The sequence below is a fragment of the Nothobranchius furzeri genome, chromosome 10, assembly GCF_043380555.1.
Source record: "Nothobranchius furzeri strain GRZ-AD chromosome 10, NfurGRZ-RIMD1, whole genome shotgun sequence".
NCBI lineage: Eukaryota > Metazoa > Chordata > Actinopteri > Cyprinodontiformes > Nothobranchiidae > Nothobranchius > Nothobranchius furzeri.
Genome location: NC_091750.1, coordinates 65,746,587 through 65,768,599, shown reverse-complemented (window position 1 = coordinate 65,768,599; position 22,013 = coordinate 65,746,587). Strand labels below are relative to the sequence as shown.

At 44.5% G+C, this 22,013-nt stretch overlaps 1 protein-coding gene across 2 annotated transcripts in view; it reads left to right on the top strand.

Annotated features, from left to right (window-relative positions):
• spns2 (SPNS lysolipid transporter 2, sphingosine-1-phosphate) overlaps nt 1-22,013 on the top strand; it is a 75,150-nt gene that overhangs the window by 4,544 nt on the left and 48,593 nt on the right. For both annotated transcript variants that reach the window (XM_054730900.2, XM_054730901.2), the window contains exon 2: nt 15,795-15,860. In XM_054730900.2, coding sequence (XP_054586875.2) covers nt 15,795-15,860 — 66 coding nt within the window. The remainder of the gene's footprint in view (nt 1-15,794; nt 15,861-22,013) is intronic.

The following is a 22,013-nucleotide window of genomic DNA, read 5'->3' as shown; positions in this document are numbered from 1 at the left end:
TTCAGAGGATTTTATTGCAAATTACAGTCAATTCATGCAAAGAGTCGCTCTGCAATTTGTCCTGTAAGCCGTCCGTCGACTCTGACCAAATTCACGCCTGATAGAACCCAATTCTTTCATATTTGATGCTCGGAGCTTGTCTAAATTTCTGGTATTTTCATTTGTTTCGGTCACAAGTTCAGGGATTTTCCTGGACGTAGAACCAACATGTACATGTTTTGTTTCCCGAGACACTTAGTTCTGATGTTAGCATCACGGCACGGTTCTCCATTCTTGACAAACTGGAAACGTTCCTGTTGGTTAATACTTTAAAAACGTACTTTGACAGTTTGCAACAGCAACACAGAGATCCAGGGCATGTCAGCGTTAGTGTGAGGGGTTGATGCTATAGGGAAGTTTTGGGGATTTGTCTGCTGGTTGTTTTCACCCGCCCCCATTTTCCCAATTTCACCCTCTCTTGTTTTATGCTGTTAACATTAAAGGTCCCCAAACAACAGCAGAGGGAATAAAAAGATGGAGGGGCCTCTAGTAATTTTCTTTATGGGGTTGCAGCCTCGCTCCTGCTGTGCTCCTTCTGTCTGAAGTTTTCCACACAAACGGCACCGTCTGGTAGGACTCCACGCCTTTTCGAATCAAACTCTCATTCACTTTCTGTTCATTTTCTTACATTTCAACATCTTTTGTTTCACCGTTGGGAGCGACGCCTGAAAAGCAGGAGTCGTTCACAATTACACCACTTCCTACCAAGTGGACTTTTCCAGACTGGTTTCCCACAGATATCCTACTAATCACATCACGTCCATTACACTGGCGTGCCACCGCTGTAAGAAAACAGCCTGTGTGTTCTTTAGGCTCCGATTTAGCAGACGTCTGTAATAGTAACTGATGGATTTAGACAGACAGAGCTCCTTCCTGTGCCCATGGAGGCCCTTTCATGTGGCTGCTCCGGGGTTTGCCATCCAGCAGACGCGTTTCCAAGGCGGCGGCGTTCACCTAGTGACCCCGGCAGCCATAAACGGTGCCGCTTCACAGCTCTGCTTGACGGTCACTTCATTCTCAGTTCTTCACTTATTTTACAGTCGATACAGCAGTTATTTTAACACGCACCCGGTGTTACTCATCACAGCAATGAGCCGCTCCATGTGTTGCATTCTGGGGAGGATATTTTTACACCCTGCCGACTTTTTTTTAGATTATGAGGCAGACTGTCAAAGCTCATGTGAGGCTAAAGCAGCTTTTATGCATGCTCTGGCTAAATGTGGTTGAGTTTTACTGATGAATACATAAATTAACAATAGTTTGCATGCATCTAAAGTGTAATAATGGATGCCATCGCTAAACTTCACTCATGTAAAAAAACTGCTTTGAATCAGTGATTTTTACAGATTTTGAGCTAAAATTATACATATTTTGTAGCCGAGAGTCAATAAAAACATATGAATGCTAATTCTTCATGACAGGTTTTAGGAGGATGTAGGAGAGTTTTGACCTCTGAAATGGTTTTAACTCTCAATATGTGAGGATTTTAGTTGAAGTCTAACACCACAAGTTCGTTTCTTTGCTGTTTGTTTTTTTGAGACAGAGCCTCGAATTTGCCACTGATCTTTGACACGGGTAAGCGGTAGCTTGATAATCACTGACCTCTTTGTCATCATCAAAGCCCCTTGTGTGTGTGTGTGTGTGTGGGGGGGGGGGGGGTTGAGGAGGTGCATTCTTTAGTTTAAAGAGTTTGCTTTAGGATTACAGCACTTCAGATAAATACAGCGTCTGCTATCTTCACTCAAAGAGGGTTTTTTAAGGACAAGCACGGGGGGGGGGGGGGGGGGGGGGATTCATGCAGCCTCTGTCCAGCTAGAGTTTACATGCTGCTCCTCCCTTCCTGCATCATTATCCAAAAAAGATTAGAGTGTTTACCTGAACAAGATGTTGGAAGACGGAAAGATTGCAGGGAGGAAGCGGGATGAGATCGCAGATGTGTTCCGAGTAGATAAATAAAAGCTCATCCCCGTGTAAAGGTGTGGTTTGACTCCATGCATTCCATCTTTTAGGAGCACAGTGGAATTCTGTTATTCCTATCCTATGGTTGGGTGTGATGGAAATAAAAACGCAGCTACATCTTTGAGCTGAAATGTCAAAAATATACTTTTGATTGCTTGGATGTGGTTTTTCTTCCCTCGCGGCCGTCCCCAACAATCTCTGACATTCGCATCCATTTCAGCACAAGCTGAAACTTCTGGGTCGGGAAGGTTGGACTGTTTTATTCCCCTGAGCCCAAAGCTTGCTTCAGACTGCTGATACACACAGAGAAGAGCTGGAAATACAAGCCTGTGAAATCCTCATTTTGTGTCCATGGGAACAGAATATTGATCAACAGGATGGCTCAGAATCAGTAAAAACAGATGAAATCCTGGGAATAGAATATAATTTTTATAGGATTTAAAAGTTCTGTAGAGGATTTTAGAATCTGATGTTGACCTCCAGACCTCCAGCTCCTGGTAATATTAGCTCTCAGCTTCTGGAGGCTTCCAGGGTCGCTAGAATAAAATTATGAAGGATGATCCTGCATATGAAAAGCCTCCAAGGAGAATTTAATCTTCTCCTCAATTCCAGCGGATGCTGCAGCTTAACCAGAAGTCTCCATCAGTCAAGGCGTGAGGTTTGTGTTTGTTTGTGCATCCTCTCGTGAATTTCATCATCGGTTCTTATTTTGACGTGAGGAGCGGGAAGCTGTCATGTCATCAGTGTCAGAGGAGATTACAGGAGGATTTTTATTATTGTGTTTTGTGTGGGGGATAACGCTGCAGGTGGGAAAATAACAAAAAACACATGACTGAATCAGAGCACTGACCAAGTCAAGACCTTTTAGTTAATGAGCTGGGTGGGCACACACACACACACACACACACACACACACACACACACACACACACACACACACACACACACACACACACACACACACACACAGGTAGGTAGGTAGGTAGGTAGGTAGGCTAGTAGGTAGGTAGGTAGGCTGGTAGGTAGGTAGGTAGATGGGTAGGTAGGTAGGTAGGTAGGTAGGTAGATGGGTAGGTAGGTAGGTAGGTAGGTAGGTAGATGGGTAGGTAGGTAGGTAGGTAGGTAGGTAGGTAGGTAGGTAGGTAGGCTGGTAGGTAGGTATGTAGGTAGGCAGGTAGGTAGGTAGGCTGGTAGGTAGGTAGGTAGGCAGGTAGGTAGGTAGGTAGGTAGGCTGGTAGGTAGGTAGGTAGGTAGGCAGGTAGGTAGGTAGGCTGGTAGGTAGGTAGGTAGGCAGGTAGGTAGGTAGGTAGGTAGGCTGGTAGGTAGGTAGGTAGGCTGGTAGGTAGGTAGGTAGGTAGGCAGGTAGGTAGGTAGGCTGGTAGGTAGGTAGGTAGGTAGGTAGGTAGATGGGTAGGTAGGTAGGTAGGTAGGTAGGTAGGTAGGTAGGTAGGTAGATGGGTAGGTAGGTAGGTAGGTAGGTAGGCAGGTAGGTAGGGTGGTAGGTAGGTAGGTAGGTAGGTAGGTAGGCTGGTAGGTAGGTATGTAGGTAGGTAGGTAGGTAGATAGGTAGGTAGGCTGGTAGGTAGGTAGGTAGGTAGGTAGGCTGGTAGGTAGGTAGGTAGGTAGGTAGGTAGGTAGACTGGTAGGTAGGTAGGTAGGTAGATGGGTAGGTAGGTAGGTAGGTAGGTAGGCAGGTAGGTAGGGTGGTAGGTAGGTAGGTAGGTAGGTAGGTAGGTAGGCAGGCAGGTAGGTAGGTAGGTAGGTAGGTAGGTAGGGAGGCTGGTAGGTAGGTAGGTAGGTAGGTAAGTAGGCTGGTAGGTAGGCAGGCAGGTAGGCAGGTAGGTAGGTAGGCAGGTAGGTAGGTAGGCTGGTAGGTAGGAAGGTAGGTAGGTAAGTAGGCTGGTAGGTAGGCAGGCAGGTAGGCAGGTAGGTAGGTAGGCTGGTAGGTAGGTAGGCAGGTAGGTAGGTAGGCTGGTAGGTAGGTAGGTAGGCTGGTAGGTAGGCAGGCAGGTAGGTAGGCTGGTAGATAGACAGGTAGGTAGGTAGGCAGGCTGGTTGGTAGGTAGGTAGGTAGGTAGGTAGGCAGGTAGGTAGGCAGGTAGGTAGGTAGGCTGGTAGGTAGGCAGGTAGGTAGGTAGGCAGGCAGGTAGGCAGGTAGGTAGGTAGGTAGGCTAGTAGGTAGGCAGGCAGGTAGGTAGGCAGGTAGGTAGGCAGGTAGGTAGGTAGGCAGGCTGGTAGGCAGGCAGGTAGGTAGGTAGGCAGTTAGGCAGGTAGGTATGTATGTAGGTAGGTAGGTAGGTAGGTAAGTAGGTAGGTAGGCAGGCTGGTAGGTAGGTAGGTATGTAGGTAGGTAGGTAGGTAGGTCGGTAGGCAGGTAGGTAGGTAGGTGAGTAGTGAGATAGGTAGGTAGGTAGGTAGGTAGGTAGGTAGATGGGTAGGTAGGTAGGTAGGTAGGTAGGTAGATGGGTAGGTAGGTAGGTAGGTAGGTAGGCAGGTCGGTAGGGTGGTAGGTAGGTAGGTAGGTAGGCAGGTAGGTAGGGTGGTAGGTAGGTAGGTAGGTAGGTAGGTAGGCTGGTAGGTAGGTATGTAGGTAGGTAGGTAGGTAGATAGGTAGGTAGGCTGGTAGGTAGGTAGGTAGGTAGGTAGGCTGGTAGGTAGGTAGGTAGGTAGGTAGGTAGACTGGTAGGTAGGTAGGTAGGTAGATGGGTAGGTAGGTAGGTAGGTAGGTAGGTAGGTAGGCAGGTAGGTAGGGTGGTAGGTAGGTAGGTAGGTAGGTAGGTAGGCAGGCAGGTAGGTAGGTAGGTAGGTAGGTAGGTAGGTAGGTAGGTAGGGAGGCTGGTAGGTAGGTAGGTAGGTAGGTAAGTAGGCTGGTAGGTAGGCAGGCAGGTAGGCAGGTAGGTAGGTAGGCAGGTAGGTAGGTAGGCTGGTAGGTAGGAAGGTAGGTAGGTAAGTAGGCTGGTACTTAGGCAGGCAGGTAGGCAGGTAGGTAGGTAGGCAGGTAGGTAGGTAGGCTGGTAGGTAGGTAGGTAGGCTGGTAGGTAGGCAGGCAGGTAGGTAGGCTGGTAGATAGACAGGTAGGTAGGTAGGCAGGCTGGTAGGTAGGTAGGTAGGTAGGTAGGCAGGTAGGTAGGCAGGTAGGTAGGTAGGCTGGTAGGTAGGCAGGTAGGTAGGTAGGCAGGCAGGTAGGCAGGTAGGTAGGTAGGTAGGCTAGTAGGTAGGCAGGCAGGTAGGTAGGCTGGTAGGTAGGCAGGTAGGTAGGTAGGCAGGCTGGTAGGCAGGCAGGTAGGTAGGTAGGCAGTTAGGCAGGTAGGTATGTATGTAGGTAGGTAGGTAGGTAGGTAGGTAAGTAGGTAGGTAGGCAGGCTGGTAGGTAGGTAGGTATGTAGGTAGGTAGGTAGGTAGGTAGGTCGGTAGGCAGGTAGGTAGGTAGGTAGGTGGGTAGTGAGATAGGTAGGTAGGTAGGTAGGTAGGTAGGTAGGGAGGGAGGGAGGGAAGTAGGTGGGTAGGTAGGTGGGTAGGGAGATAGGTGGGTAGGTGGGTAGGGAGATAGGTAGGTAGGTAGGTAGGTAGGTAGGCAGGCAGGTAGGTAGGTACAAACTTAGCAAAACAGTTGTGATTTGTTTGCAACTGTGTCTCATGCCCCACATGATCCAAAGTGTTCTGCAAAGGTGTCAGAAATGTACTTATTTTATACAACCTCAATGACCCCATGAGTAAGTGGCTCTCTTTTATTCATCTGTAGGCATGAAAAAATATTTAAATATTAAAATGTTAAAAATTTGTATTTATAATATTTCTTAACATGTCCACTCAGGGAGACAACATTAATTTACATTATTAATTTATTATGTCATAATAATCAATGTGGCCAAAGTGGTGGTTTATGTGCAAGTATCCCATCAACACCAACTCATAAATAAGAAAACAGCTATTGAGTAGCTGTCCACTTTAGTAACCACTATGCATGAAAGGGTTAAATATTTAATGATGATTCAGTTCGGGTTGCAGAAGGACTTCAGACTGACACTCAGCTGTTTTTCACCTGAGGTAACAGCGCTGCTGGTATTTGAGTTATTCTTTAGTCAGGCTGGTATGTGCAGGAAGCTTTGAGAGAGACAAAACACCTAAAAATTACCTTGGTGTGTTTTCCCACACAGGGCAGAACTTAATCTCACCTCATTTTTTCACTATGACACGTAAAAAAATGTTGCCTGAAAGGCAGTCACATTTTCACTGTAAACGTTTTTTTTTTTAAATCATTAAAATATGGTTATTTGTGTTTGAGATTTCAGAAACGGCATCAGATGAGTTAAATGGACTCAGGTTTGACACTTGGCCTAAGGCACGCACGACTTCACCAACCATTTTGTAATCCCACACCAACACGGGGCTCCCATTTAGCACCAAGATACCATGAGAAAAATATATGTTTTAAATAACGCCAACAATATTATGTCACACATGCTAAAACGATTTATAGATTATTTTTAGTGTCATTTGGTTTTATTTTGTAGTGATGACATATTTTGCATATCTGTTCCAAATTTAGGAACAAAAGATAGTAAATTCAGTTGTTTACTGCATTCAGTGTTTGTTTACTTTTTGTTGGTTTGCTACTCCTGTAAAGTTTGAATCAATAGCCTCAAAAACACCAATATGATTTAATTGTATTACAAAAAGCGTTAATGGTAAATGGCCTACGTTTGATATAGCGCCTTCTAAAGTCCTGGAACCCCCCAAGGTGCTTTACAACACAATCAGTCATTCACACATTCACACGTTGGTGGGGATGAGCTACGATGTAGCCACAGCTGCCCTTCGGCGCCACCGCTCCCTCTGACCACCGCCAGCAGGCAAGGGGGGTTAAGTGTCTTGCCCAAGGACACAATGACAGCAACAGACTGAGCGGGCCTTGAACTTGCAACCTTATGATTACGGGGCGAGCACTTAACTCCTGTGCCATTGTCAGCCCATTAATGACTTTAATAATAGTTTTTTATTTTTTCAAACATAGTCCTAGGAATGATCATCTGTTATTGACTTGTTGGTATGGGGGCCCCGAAAGAAAACCTGTTTAGGGCCCTAAAACATCTTGAGCAGGCCCTGTCCATTTTTCTGGGGTTTCCTATTTCTAGTCCAAAAATGAGCACATTAGCGTAATTAACCATTTAATCTGCTTTAGGAGTCAAACGTGAGTTAATGTAGTTGTGTGTTTCTGGGTCAAGTGGAAAATGGACGGATAAACACTTCCCAATCATGAAATGTGATGTTTTTCTCTTTATTTTGACTCATTGTTTCTTCCCTTCATATGACCTATATGCAATTAATACAGATCAGTCGACTCGTTTACATCTGAATATTTAGATAAAAAAGACCAATTTTTTAAGTAAATCCAAGGTTGTTTTTTTTTTGGAGTGTATTTCTCACTCTATTTGCCTTTTAGAGACAAAATTTAGGAGAATCCTCATTCCCTCTTGGTTTATTTGGAAGGAAAATCTGTCTAACTTTTTCTAAAAGGCAGCAAGGCCTGAGACACCCTAGTAAACATTTGGAGACATTTTGCAACGTCCTACGGGAATATCGTTCACAATTTGTGGCTATGTGGAACCAGCTGCGCCCTGCTGGTTCTTAATCCCCTATTTCTGAAACCCAAACAGGTTCATGCTCCTGAAAAAAAGCAAGCTTTATGTGAAGCTCACTTGATCCGAACACAGAACATTTAACCCATTTTAAAAAAGCAAGCTTTATGTGAAGCTCACTTGATCCGAACACAGAACATTTAACCCATTTTAAAAAGGCTTTCTTTGAACATTGGATCTACCCTCTGCAGGAAAGAAAGCACTGATTTGTTGACAGATGCTGTGATTGCCTGCAGGTGCCTCATTGTTGAGCATTACAGCTCATATTGTGGCTGAATCAAGGAGAAGTCAGACAAAGCAGACGAATCAGGTGTCAAGCAAAGTGTCCCAAACTATAAAAGTACATTTTATTTAAAGAGTGACTCTCGGGCTTCGTACGAGTTAGAAAACAATATGATAAAACAACATTAATCACACTTTTAAAGTAGTTCACTCGCTTTTCTGCGCTCCCGTGCGCCGATGTGCTCGCACCACTGCAGACACATTATGGAAATGCTTTTCTTGTAGAGAGAGCAGTGTTATCTTTCTGTAATTACACATGTTTTACGTGAACGGGTGCTGTTAAATGAGCTGGTTTAACAAAAGCTGTCTGTGTGATAGAATTTAGGAAATGGGATGTTTCGACAATCCCACAGAGAAACCAGAGGAGAGAGCTGCAGAGGAGACATGATATCTCATTAAAACACGACATAATGACTTTAATCCTCCACACTGTTATATAAAACAGGAGGATTACTGACAGATGCACATGTGATTGTGGCTGCGTGTGGTTGTCACGAAACAGGATGAAGATGGCTGAAAAATGCAGAAAAATCCTAAAAAATCAGGTTCAGATTCAGGTTGCTTTAGTGTCTTTTCTTTTGTCATGTGTCATTTCTCCGTTTAATGCACCAATCTCACCCCCCCTAAACAACACATTTCAGGTAAAGGTCATCCGCTGTTCAGTATTCCTGGGAGACATCGACGTGAATGAGGGTGGCTCGTGGATGTCCCGTAGCAGTCAGACACTCTCATCATCCCAAATACCTTCGGTTCGCTTGGCTGCACCTCTTTCCAAAACATCTCGTGCATCAGCTCATGCGAACAAGCGGGCCAGACCCTGGATGTAATATTGATGAGCTATAGGTTTAGTCTGCTCCCTTCATGCAGCCGCAATGCTGACATCAAACATTTATTATGTAGCGGCTGTGGCTAATGGAGTGGAGCTTTTGAGCCTTTTGATTAGAGATGGAAAATTAATTGAAAGAGATTTTAATCAGAATGGTAAAGCTGGCGATCCTACAAGCCTCTGGCTCAGTTGAGCAGCAATGGTGGATTCGGTGTTTGATGCATCTTGTCCCTTCAAAACAATGGAACTTCTCAAAAGCCATGTTTCCACTATCGGAGTTCTGGGAAAATTCTGGGTGAGAGAAAAGGGACGGGGAGATACGATGGCTCTGTACTCTCATTTGAAAATCGGCCCTTTCGGGACTTCGAGACTGCACGGGGACTGATGGGGACAGAGACCACACCTTTAGGAGCTGCTTGTTAAACGATTGCGCCACATTGCCGCCACGGTCTGATCTTATAAACGGCCTTTATCCTCCCCAGGGAGCGGTGGCAAATCCCGCTTCGGTCCTGTAAAAACAGCAAAAGAAGTGCAGTTACAGTATTTTTCTGCGCTCTGTGAAACCACATTTTTCGGCATTGAAAGATTGGGAACGGCCATTTTAAAGCGGCAACAGAGCATCTTATTTTCCATTCTGCTTCATCATCTTTTCAAATTTTACAAATGCTGGTTTTTTAGTCATGTCTGCCAAAATCAGACTTCTGACCAATCAGCTTGAATTAACCACAAGTCCCCCCAGTGACTCTACAGGGCCTTTTCAGAGTACATACCCCACCCAGTTCAGGTGCTCGGTTGGTCCCTGAAATGGAAAGTGGTCCTTTTGGGCCAGCCTGGTGAGATGGAGACATGCGTGTACCGTGAAGGTTTGGTGAAAATACCCGGAAGTTCTGATCGTGGAAACGAGCCTTTGAAGATGGAAAATGTCTTCCACTGATGACCCAGTGAGATTGTAGTGTCAGACAGAAGAGGCAATTCATCCTTAAGACATTGGTTTATGTTAATATGTTGTTTGTGTCTTTGGTTAAACTGGAGAAAACCCACGCATGCACATGAGAAGCCACACAGGAAAGTCCTCCATATTCCCCCGCAGGCCTCATCGCAGGATTTCCACCTCTTGTAGGAACTCCGGAGCCCTCCCGTACGGGCGGCTCCGCACTGTTTCCCGCACATCTGCTGCACGTTTCCTTTCTGTGTGGCAAGCAAAAGGAAGTCGAATGGAAAAACTTCTCCTCCGCCCCACTGTGGCCACATGGCAAAGGGAGGGAAGCAGTCGGTCAGGAGCCCCGCCGGCCGCAGTCGCGCATATTTGTGGTCGACTTTCTCCTCTGCTGCAGTCTCAGGCTCTCTGCAGCTCTGCCTGCCTCCACGCTCCAATCTCCCCCAAAAAACACTCCAAGTACAATCAGAAAAGAGGCACTTTCTCCTCACTCATTATGCTCCTTCACCGCCTTAGCTCCCAGACTATTTATACTGGCGGGGGTGACTCCGCCCAACACACTCCGAACAGAATGAATGGCTTCCTTCTATTTGATCCTAAAACTCAAGCAAAAAAAAAAAAAAAAAACAATAGAAACGTGTTCTAAAAACACATTTGTCTTTGCTTCTCCTCCCCATTGTTCCTACTTCACCATCACTTCTCGTCCTCTCTAGCCTAGTTTCTCTGAACAGAAATAGAACCAGGAAGGCTGCGTCTGAGTCCCTGTTGGGGAATGGATGTGAAACCTGTCTTCTCCAAGCTGATGGGGGTTTCTGACCATGCACGGCTGCTGCCGGGTTTGTTAGTCTCACATGCCCGGTGCTACCATTGTTTATTTAGCCTTTACACTAAGTCAGCAGTCTACAGAAAACTCTATTCATATCTAGGAATGATTATTCACCATTCATGGATCTGAATGTGCCGTTTGTGGCTCTGGAACCATTTGAGTCCTTTCGTCTGGTTCTCTGCTGGTCGTAAAGGCAGACTTTATGAGCGTGTAGCGCCGCTGCGGTGTCAGTGCTAAACTCAGCTCAGCATCACAATCGTTTCATGAGAGAGGCCTTTAATTGGCAACAGCAGGGTTGTAGATGGAGGATGGGCGTGGCCTGCTGCTGTGAGCGAAGCGCGGCAGCAACAGGTGTTCCGAGCTGTCAGGTAGATCCACATTCCTGCCGCGTTTCCTCCTTTAGCGGCACCTGCTAACAGATTTTAAACTCAAGGAACATGCTCAAGTTTAACCCTTTGATTGGATGAAGCGTAAGGTGGAACTCCATCGCTTCTCGCTAAGCTCGTCACCGAGAGAAGGAGATTCAGATTGGAATAAAAACTCTATTTGAATAGTTGAAAAACGATTTTCTCTCCCCCTGACCTTTATCCCCTTCAGAGCACAGACTGCATCGCCATGGCAACTGGAGTGGTAGTGCTGCCAGCTGGAACGAAGGCTGAAGCATCAGGAAAGAGAAAAAGAGCAGGAATCGCTGAGAGATTGACGAGGGAAAGTGTGGCGCGGTACAGGGAGGAGGTGTCAGAAGGTTCTGCAGTGAGAATAAACGATAGTTGCGCCTGGCTGCAACACAACGCTTCTCTATAATCCCCCACAGATGAACTCCTTCCACAGCTCATTTCACATGAAACCCGTGCAACCCACAGCAGCTCTAATCTGACTTCCATCTCTTGTTTGAGGTTGTGTACTGGAATGCAACAAGCTGTGTGTGTGTGTTTTTATCTTGTCTCGTCCCAGCGTGACCAGTTAAGTGCTTTATGTGACAGCACTGACAGCCAGCTCTGCCTTTATTAATTGTTCTGTAATTGTGAGGTAAGCGCAGATGGGCGTGGCTCAGACAAACCCACACACCGTCCAGGAGGGACGCCCCACCATCTGGTGCAGGAATCCTCCTCCCAGCAGGCGTGTAGACGGATGGGGAGGTGGGAGAACGGTCAAGGCTATTTACTGTACAGCTGCAGTTTCACACTCTTGCTGCTGTTTGACAGGCTCGACAACGGGGACAGTCGTTGTCACTGCTACCGTATCTACTGAGGACATGTTGGGAGGACAACCCAGTGTGTTTCTGCGTCAGGGGGCTTGTGTGTGTGTGTGTGTGTGTCTTTGTGTGATTACTGCGTATCAGACAATCTCGGCATACGCCCACTTGCTTGTTCTAGCTGTTCGAGTTTCTGCCCTAAAAGATGATGTGATACAGATCTGAACACTTGGTGGAAACCAAGTCAGGGACGATGGATTTTTATATCCAACAATTAGATGTGATTGGTTTAAGCGACACATGAAACGGCTACTAACATTTGTTTATTATGGATTTGTTTCTTTATAGGGATGCACCGATGGATCGGCATTTGATCCCAATCGGCCGATAGCGCCCCTATCGGTTTTGATCGGAGTTTTCAAAATGGATCAAAGCAGACCGAACAGACCATTTTAGATTAGGTTACATTTCCTTTATTCCCAGATTATGTAGTTTGTAGCACTCATTATAATGTTGTAGAAAATTTCTGGCCAATCCACGTAATCGGTATCGGTGATCATCATTCTTTGATATTGGTATCAGTGATCGGCTGCAAAAAACCCGATCGGTGCATCCCTATTTCTTTATATAAATTACCCTGGTGGGCCCTGGTTGCATGGGCCGCAGAGTGTAAAAGGAGAAGAGGAAAAAAAGTACTGGCAAATCTGAAATAAAAAAAAAGATTTTTTTGTATTAAAATCCTATTTTTTTAAATGGAATCAAATGTAAGTTAAATTTGATTAAAGGTAAATCTAAATATTTTGAATAAAATCAAAGGATATGAAGTTACATTGTGATATTTAGCATCAAGCTGAAATGATGTTCAAAATAAATATTTTTTTTCTCTTTTTATTTCATTCAAAATAAAAACAAATAAAACATATAAACAGTAAGAAATACATAACAAAAAATCTAATTTGAACAAAAAGGAGCAGAATGAAGAAAAACATAATTTCTGCCCCCTTTTCCAGAAGAAATAATCAATTTATATACAATTTCCATTTGTCACACACACACACATACAGATTCATTTTAAACTTTTTTCCAGTTCTAAATTCCAGTGCAATCATGATCATTGATTTAATTTACATTTTCATAATTATTTAGTACACTCAATTTGGTACATTTTTTAATATATTAAATAACAGAGTTTTTTAAATTTCCCTTTTAAGGTTATTCCATAATTTAACACCATTTACAGATATATTCCACTCCTTAATTTTAGTTCTAAATCTAGGTTTTGTAAACACGTCAGTTTCTTTCAGCATGTAATTACTAGTTCTCTTTTCAAACATCCCCTGAATGTTTGTTGGCAGAGTACCTAAACTGGCTTTATACGTGGTTTGTAAGATTTTCCAGTCTTTTAAATCATGAAATTTCAGTAATTTATATTTAATAAACAATGGGATTGATGGATCTCTACAGCCACTATAAAAGATGATTCTCAGAGCTCTTTTCTGTCAAATAAATAAGGGTTGTGTATAGTTTTTGTATGTTGCTCCCCAGATTTCTACACAATAAGTCAAGTATGGAACAATCAGTGAATATGTTAGTTTTAAAACAGATGTATAAAAGTAAATATAAAAAAGTTTAGAGTCAAAACATTATGTGTGGTTACATTTAAATAAGTACCTAATTAAATGTAAAAGTTCATTCTATTCAATTTTTTTAATTTATATTAAATCTTTAGTCTTATTTTTGTTATTATTATGGTAATACTTTACAATAAGGGTCCCATTATTAATGTTAATTAGTGCATTATTAGGCATTAATAAACAAAAGATTCCTTTATTAATGTTTCCAGTATTGTTATTGTAACTATTAAGTGTCCCTAAGGTTTGGGGGGGGCATATAAAGTCATTGTTAATACTTTATTTAATAGTTAATTATTGCTTAATAATGCACTAAATAACATTAATAAAGGGACTCTTATTGTAAAGTGTCATTAATATTTTTATTAATAGTGGTCATATTGATCATACACTTTAACTATTTTATTATCAGGTTCAGAATCGTTTTCTCTTGCCACGTAAGTGAGCAGTCTTATATTATTGGGTATTTGCTTTGTGGAATGATGAAAATACCCATTTATATTCTGTATATTTAGACTCTAATCCAGGGGTATTCGATTCCGGCCCTGGAGGGCTGGTATCGAGCACATTTTAGTCGTTCCTCTTCTCCAACACATCTAATTCAGTAGTTGAACCTGTGCAGAGGTCTGTTAATTGTTTGCTAATTGAAATCAGGTGTGTTGAAAACAGAGTTAAAGCCAAAAAGTGCCTTCCAGGTCCAGATTTGAATTCCCCTGCTCTAATCATTTGACTTCACTTCTCTTTCAAAGCTGTCTGAATCTGTGTGTCAGCTAAACATGTAATCTAGCATGGATTATATAATACATTATATTTTTATCTACATGCTGAATATGGCACATGTACTTTACATCAGAGCAACACCTGTTGGTCTTTTCTCCCCTTTTGCTTTAGACCTGAGGTTTAAACACAGGTAGATGAGTCACTTTGATGACGTGGCTCTCTCTCTCTCGGTTCATTCGCCACACCTGAGAGGATTAGGTCATTGTCACCTCCTTTACAGTAGGTGACTGGCTGAACTGTGGGTGTCACTGAAACTCAACGATGAGTTGCGTTTGCGCACATTTCGGTTTGTGTGAAAGAGGAGGAAATCTTAGAGCTTCGACTGTAATACTTGAAATATGCTGCGGAAATGTAAGCCAGTGGTTTGACTCATCTGACAGGAATCTGACCTATCTGCACCTGCACCTGCCTCTGCACCGCAATGCCTTGCTCCGCTGCCGATCACACGGGGACATTACCATATTTAGAGGAGTTATGTGCTCGCCTGGTCTGGATCGTTCTCGTCATTGTTCCAGTAGACAACGAGGATTTTAAATCTGTGTTCTGGAAAGATGCAAAGATGTGGCTTTGATGTAATGTTGGTCTGCTGGGTTCACAGGAGGGTGCAGACACACCAGCAGCAGCTTCTCTGCATGCCATCCCCGGGTCCAGCCTGTCAGTTGAACCACCAGGCACACCACACACACACACACACACACACACACACACACACACACACACACACACACACACACACACACACACACACACACACACACACACACACACACACACACACACACACACACACACACACAGACCTAAGATCTGATATAAGATAATTTAAAACACACTTTCAAGCTCAAGAAGTGCAGGATTTATTTGACTTGCTGCTTCTTGTTTAACTTTCCTGGGACTCATAAAAGAATTTTGTTTGCTCTGATCTTATCTTCTTCATCGCAATCTTCTGATGTTTGCGGTGTGTTTAAAACTTTACGAGCTCTCTTCTACGTACGCCTTCAATCATCACAAACTAATCATAATGCTGCAGCGAGGAGATAACCTGTTTTATTTTGTTGTTGTTTCCATGAGATCAGATAGCAGTCGCCTCATAAAGATATTCGAACCTCATCAGAACATGGACTTGTGTCTCTAAAGCCCGGCTGATTCCGGGTTACAGTAACAGAACTGAAACAGCATCAAAGCCCTTGTGGTTTTTCTCTGCGGCGTGTTGTTAAATTGTTGCTGCATGACTGGCGGAGGCCACCAGATACATCGACCTCACGCAGTCGCTCGGTTACTGTATCATCTGGTAAAACCCAAATCGAACCTACTGTTCCTGCGCTGCTCCTCAGAGATGTTTACAAGAGCCTGAGAAAGACTGATGATGTAGAAAGTGTGTGTGTGCGTTAGGAAATTCTGCAGCAGAACACACCTTTTGCTAAAATCCAGGAAACTTTTAGATGTTCTTACGCTAACCCTATTTTAAACGCTGGGCCTCAAACGAAACAACAAGGAAGCTATTTCTTTGGAGTGTTTGAGATGGCGGCGACTTCAAACATCAAACACCCATAAAGCCAAACTTTTCAATAAAATCTAAATTTAGCGCCACCAGAAGCCCCGAGAGCCTGAATTAGCTCTGCTGTCAGTGTGAATGTGTTAATTATTATGTTTTCATTTTGCCCGTGGCCCTGTGTGCAGGTGTTTTGCTGGACATTCAGCGGGATTACAGTGTGACGGACAGCCAGGCCGGCTTGTTGCAAACAGGTAAGGCTCCTTTAATCCTTTAATTACACATGTGAGCATAGCTGTGTGTGAGATGGTAATTACCCTGTAGCTCTAAATTAAAACAAACAGGAGAATGAAAAACAGCTGCTGCGATACCAAAACTCACCTTTTGAAGTGGACACAAATTTTAGGATTAAAACAGAATTTACTCTAACAAAACAAAAACACCTCTCTCTAAATAAAAACACTAAAAATGTCAGAGCTGTGACTCTCGGTGTAGGTCACATGTAAAAAATGTGGCTGTTTTTATCACACGCTGTGGGAGAGGCGTTTCCTCGCAGCAGCGTCAGCAGGGCTGGACGTTAGCGGAGGAAAACACAGAGCCTGTATGCACGCTCCCAGGGCGACGGACGGCTCTGGTTCGGGGTAGGGTTTCCTGCGCCGCTCAGTACCCCAAATAAATGTAGCGCTATTGTGGGGGGGGGGGGGGGGGGGGGGGGGGGCTGGCAAAGCCCTCTTATTGGAGGACAGAAGCCCGTCTTGTCTCTGCTATGCATTCAAACACCAACAAACCTGCACACAAAGTGGCATTGAGGACAAGCAGGCAGGTTTGGGTGTGGGGTAGGTTAGAAAGCAGCCCAGTGTTTGGTTAATGACAAAAATATCCAGCTGGAAAAAAGACTTGCTGTGGCAGCGAATGCAACATTTCTGCCCTCTTCTTTTTGGTTTCTTATTTTTAAAATTCTTAGTTGATACAGAGACCCACGCCTCAACCTTCCAGGTCCCAGTTCAGACTCCACTCGCTCCCTGATATCCAGGTGACTCGTTTCTCACGCCGTTCTGAGGAATTCTGGTCGTCCAGGCCTTGAATTTGCGAGAGAGGGTATGTGCGGATCAGGAGGTGTGAAGAAGGTGTGAGAGGGATGATGTTGTCTGGATGCAGGAGGAGAGAGCCCCTCAGCTCGGTGGATATTTACAGTTTGGAGATCCGGTGTCCGCCCCACCCCTCAGTGAGTCTCTAAACGGGGACAATCCTTGCCTCTGTGAGCACCTGCAAGCCAGGCTGCTTCTGTCTCTCCACCTGGACGCACCAACGTGGATGTTTCACGGGCTCGTTCTCTGCTGCCAGGTCGAAATGACCAGATTACAAATCAGAGATTTCAGCAGCAGCAGCCAAATTAAACATCCAGGGTTCAAGTCTGCCAGGAATTTCTTCCCTTTTCACCTCAAACAACCACGGAAAGCCTTTAAAATGTGTTATCTGTCATGTGCTGTGTTAGCTGGCGCGAACGCCTCGGAACAACACGAGGAACATCCCCTGTGGTGAGCTCAGCCTCTGTGTTTGGCAACAGGCGCTTTCAAAAGCCGCTTACAAAACACTTATTGACCAGATAGGTGTGTGCTCACCTTCATTGGTGTGTTTGTGAGAGGATGACATCTCAGGTCGATGAGTTTGTAGTAAGTGTGAGATTTTCATTTGTGAGCCTGGAGCACTCGGGCCCATCAGGTCTGTGTCAGTGGTCCTCGGGCGGCTGCAACCTGAAGAAACGGAGTCTCACAAAGCTGTGAAGAGGACAGGCTCGAGGGTACGGAGGGAGCTGGAGGTTAATGTAAGAAAGGAAAAGAAAGAGAGAGAGAGAGAGAGAGAGGCCCACCTGGATGGTGTTACCGTTTGCGGGGGGGGGGGGGGGGGGGGGGATAGGCACTCTTGTTTACTAGACCAAGAAATCTGAGAGAACCTTCTCCAGCAGGTAACACACTGCAGTGATCGTGTTCAGGAGCTTCGAGGCAAAGTTGATGCGTTGAGTTATCTCCTGATGGAAACTGGCGTAATAATTATCCCTCACTGGTCGGTCAGGATGGCTGAACACTGGAGCTTCGGCTCGACCGGGAGCTGAAAACGAGCGTGAGTGTGGCAGCCCGCCTCATCTGAAACACGATCCCACGCACACACACACACAGACATTGACCCAGTCCTGACAGGGTGTCAGTCTGCCCCTGTCAGAGCGAGACCTGTAAGGAATGAGGCCACAGCTGCTGTGTGAGACTAGTGACTTGATCTTCTCACACATCTGACTTCTACGAAACATGCTGCGGGCAGCAGGGGCATGCAGGTCACCCTCTCTCCGTCAGAAAATGATAGAGTTAAAGCTGCTCTGGTCAAATCTCAAAAGCAACCCAGCGTGTTCTGCAGACTGTGTGACGGGGCGACCGCACAAACCCGTGGCTCATGACCTGGTTTGTGCTGGCTGATGCTGACTAGACGCGGCGGCCATTATCGGTTGAAGATGAGCATGAATGACTTCTGAAATCTCTCGGGTGGTTTACGAAGTGTTCGCCATCAGACACATGTAGGGGAAAACAACCCTGACAGCAGTGTGTGTGATGATCTAAACACAGAGGCAGAGCAGCGAAAGGGCCAGCACCACAAGGACACGGCCAAGAGGAGAGGACAAACATGCCCTGAAAACCGGAGACTAAAGCTGCAGGAGCCAGGTGGGATCGCTTCCAAAGCTGCAACTTGTGACCTGGTGTGAGAGGAGAGCAGAAAGTAGGACAGCAAATGTGGAGACGAGAATAGAGAAGACGAAACCAAAGCAACAAACAACACCATCGTGCTTGTAAACAGCCGTGAGTCAGAAGCTTGTCGTGTCCAAAAGAGGGACCTCTGACTTCCTCCATTGCTGCTTGGTCAGCTGGTTTGGTTGCTCTCAGCTGCTCTTGTTTTGTCTCTTGGCCTCGGTGGCATCCCCCTGAAACCTCTCCCTTCTCTCGCGCAGCAGTTTAGCTGCTGTTGCTAGCGTGCTGTCACAGCCACTCATGCCTCATAGAGACGAGAAGCTGAAGGGAAACGAAGAAGCCACCTGTGACTTCCTCCCTTTGCCCATGCACAGCAGCAGGGTTTAATCTTCCTGGTTATTGATTCCCAAACCCGGGTGATTGCATCGTGATGGTATTCAACTCCTCTCCCACTCCTTTTCTTTTCACTTCTCTCTCCTGCTGCGACAAAAATAGCACGATGACCCAATGATGCATCAACGTAATGGCGTCGTCTCAGTCTGTTTTTAATAGCCAGGTCTCAGAGGGTGGGGACAACGGTGGGGTGATGATTGGTGGCGTGCTGTCTTCTTTACCTCCATGATGGACTGCAGGTGCTGCAAATCCAGCCAGGCCTTTAAGACCCGTGACAAGCACCATCAGATTATTTTATTGTTATCTTTAAACAAGTTCTGGCTTCAGTAAATAGTCAGTGACATCGATTCAAGACTAATCTTTTATTCGATAGTGATGACATTCTTCTGTGGCGTCAACAGAAGATGGTGGAGACACCTGGTCTGTCTTTATTCATTTTTATGAAACTAGACCCATTGTGACTAGAATCTGGACCCACTTTTCACTTGTTTAAGATGTGTCATGATGGGCAGGCTTTAGCACATTTTGTTGTGCTGAACTCAGTGATAAATGTTCTAAATGGGATTCATGGGGCCAACATTTAGAACTGACTTGGTTAAACACAGGATCCTCGACTTGGTAAGACTTGACTTGATTCAACAAGCAAAAATGACCTAACTCAACTTGGCTTTAATAACTTGACTTGACTTCAACCTCGACTTAACTCGACTTTGACTTAACTTGACTTAGACTAAACTCAACTCAAGTTCAACTTCGACTTGACTTCGATTGACTTGATTTTGACTTGACTTGACTTGATTTACACTCAGCTTGACTCAAGTTCAACTTTGACCTGAGTTGACTTGATTTTGACTTGACATATATGACTTGACTTGAGCTGACTTAACTTGACATGACTTGAGTTGTCTTGACTTTGACTGAGACGGTCCATGTCTACAACCTTCTTGGTTAGATGAGCTGTTGCTGCAGGGAGCTCAAGTGTACACAATGTATAATATAATTTATTATCATTATCATTATTATTATTATTGTTGTTGTTATTATCATTGTTATTATTATTGTTGTTGTTGTTGTTAGCTGCTTCTCCTCTGACTCAAAACATCAAACATGACAGATCCGAGGTTTAGTTTTTGAGATATTTCTGTTTGCTCAGCACAACTGGCCTGACTCAAATTGTATTTTTGCACAGACAATGATTAAAGTTTAAGTATAAATCTCCTATAGGAGACATTTGATGTTAGCTGCCTAAAATAATTTAGGTTTTCTCTTTTTTTATGAGGGAAGACCCCTGCACATATCGGTTTATATCGATAATTAAGGGTTAGACTATATCGGCATATATCACACATCTAGTAAATAGAATAATTGATAAAAATTGATCATTTTCAAACTGAACATTGCGATCAAGCTCGTGTTACAACAAGATTCTGCCTGATTTTCTGGTTTATGCGTGTCCAACAAGGCTGAGTCACGATCAATTGTTGCTGCTCCTCTCACACTCCTCTGTGACATCAACAGATCAATTAAGTACACACACACACACACACACACACACACACACACACACACACACACACACACACACACACACACACACACACACACACACACACACACACAGACACACACTCCATCCCTCCCAGTCCAACACATGTGCTCCGCTCGTGTGTGCCGCATCCTCTCAAGGTCAAAAGAAGGAGAGGATAACTGCTATGTTTGCAGTCACTACCATGTCCTCGTGTTTGCGTATAGCAGATTTGTTTTGTTTTATTCCCGCAGCCCCAAATACACGGAGAGCACACGGGAACACAAACACAGACGAGCAAGGTGCTCTTTCATTTTAGTTGGGACTGGTCATTAAGTCGGCTGCTCCTGCCGTTACCGCAGGAAATGGCAGGAAAAGAAAAAATAAATAAAAAACTCGCTCTGTGCTCAAGTGTTTCACTGCTGGACTTTAGCACGGTGCCGTGTCAGCAGCCGCAGGAAAGCATCCTTAAGAAACGGAGAAAAAAAAGAGTTACGCTGCAGCTTGGCGTGATAATTTGGAACGTCTGATTCTTTATTTTTACCAGATTGTTTGTTAAATGTGTCGTAAATGCACAGAAGATGAGATTCTGGTGTGCTCCTGCCAGTCGGGCAGCGTGTAATGCTCCCCATCTGCAACGTTCACATCAAGCAGGTAGACAGATTTGCTACAGCTGCAGAGTTCAGTTCTCCACTTCTCCAAATGGTTATTAAACGTGATCAAATTAAACAACGAGCTTAAAACGCTTTGCAACAAAACAACCTGGATGGGAATTAGCCACTCAGTTTGAAAGAAGCTGATCCGACCCATGTTTCTCAGTCATTTATCAACCAACTGCCTGGTAATAAAGTGCCGCTGGACCTGGGATTCTTTGAGTATTAGCGGTGATCAGAAATGTGAGGAATGCAGACATATGTGCGGTTCGAATTCAGAAGGAGGAAACGTGATGCAGGAGAATGTCTGAGAGTTTCAGTCAGAGTCATCGGCCGGCTCAGGTGTCCTACTCGCACCAAAGTTATGTGTTCCACCCACCACAGGCAGTGCTGTTAATCATTAAAGGCAGAACCCCCCTGACAGAAAACACAACCGAGCGCCGGACCCCAGAACTCTGGTTCTGCCGAAACTCTCAGGCTCTCTCTCTCTAAACTCTAACTTTACATGCCAACAGGTTTCTCCTCCACATGCTGGAGCAGAGAAACATTTAAAACATGCAGAGAATAGTTGCGAAATTCTAGATTTATTGACTTTATCAACACGAATAAATCTACTGGGTTTTGCAATCTGTAGTCAAAGAGAAAAATCATGCCCTCGGAGTTTCATTTTTTCAAAATTCAAAACAAAAATATGCTGGAGTGGAGAAGATGGTATGAGCAAATTCAGCTTTAGACTTGAATCTTACAGCTTTGCTACATAGGGATCGGTTTTGTTTTCCTTCACAGCTAATAAAAAGATTATTAAAGTCTTTCGGGAGCGATTGGTGGATGCATTTTCCAGTTACACTTAAAGGTGTTCTAGAATTCAAAACCACATTTACCTTGATGTTGTTAAAGATGCATGAGCAGCTTGGGGTGTCTAACTTTCAAAGAAGCCTATGTGATCTCCGACCTGCTTTAGAAGCAAACAACAGTTGTACAGTTGTAGCATATCCACAAGAGGACAGTTTTGTGTTGCCACAGCAACATGCTTTATTCTGAGAAAAGCTGGTTTAACACGTCGTAAGCCTAAACAAGCTCCCTTAAGTGAACATGTCCCAA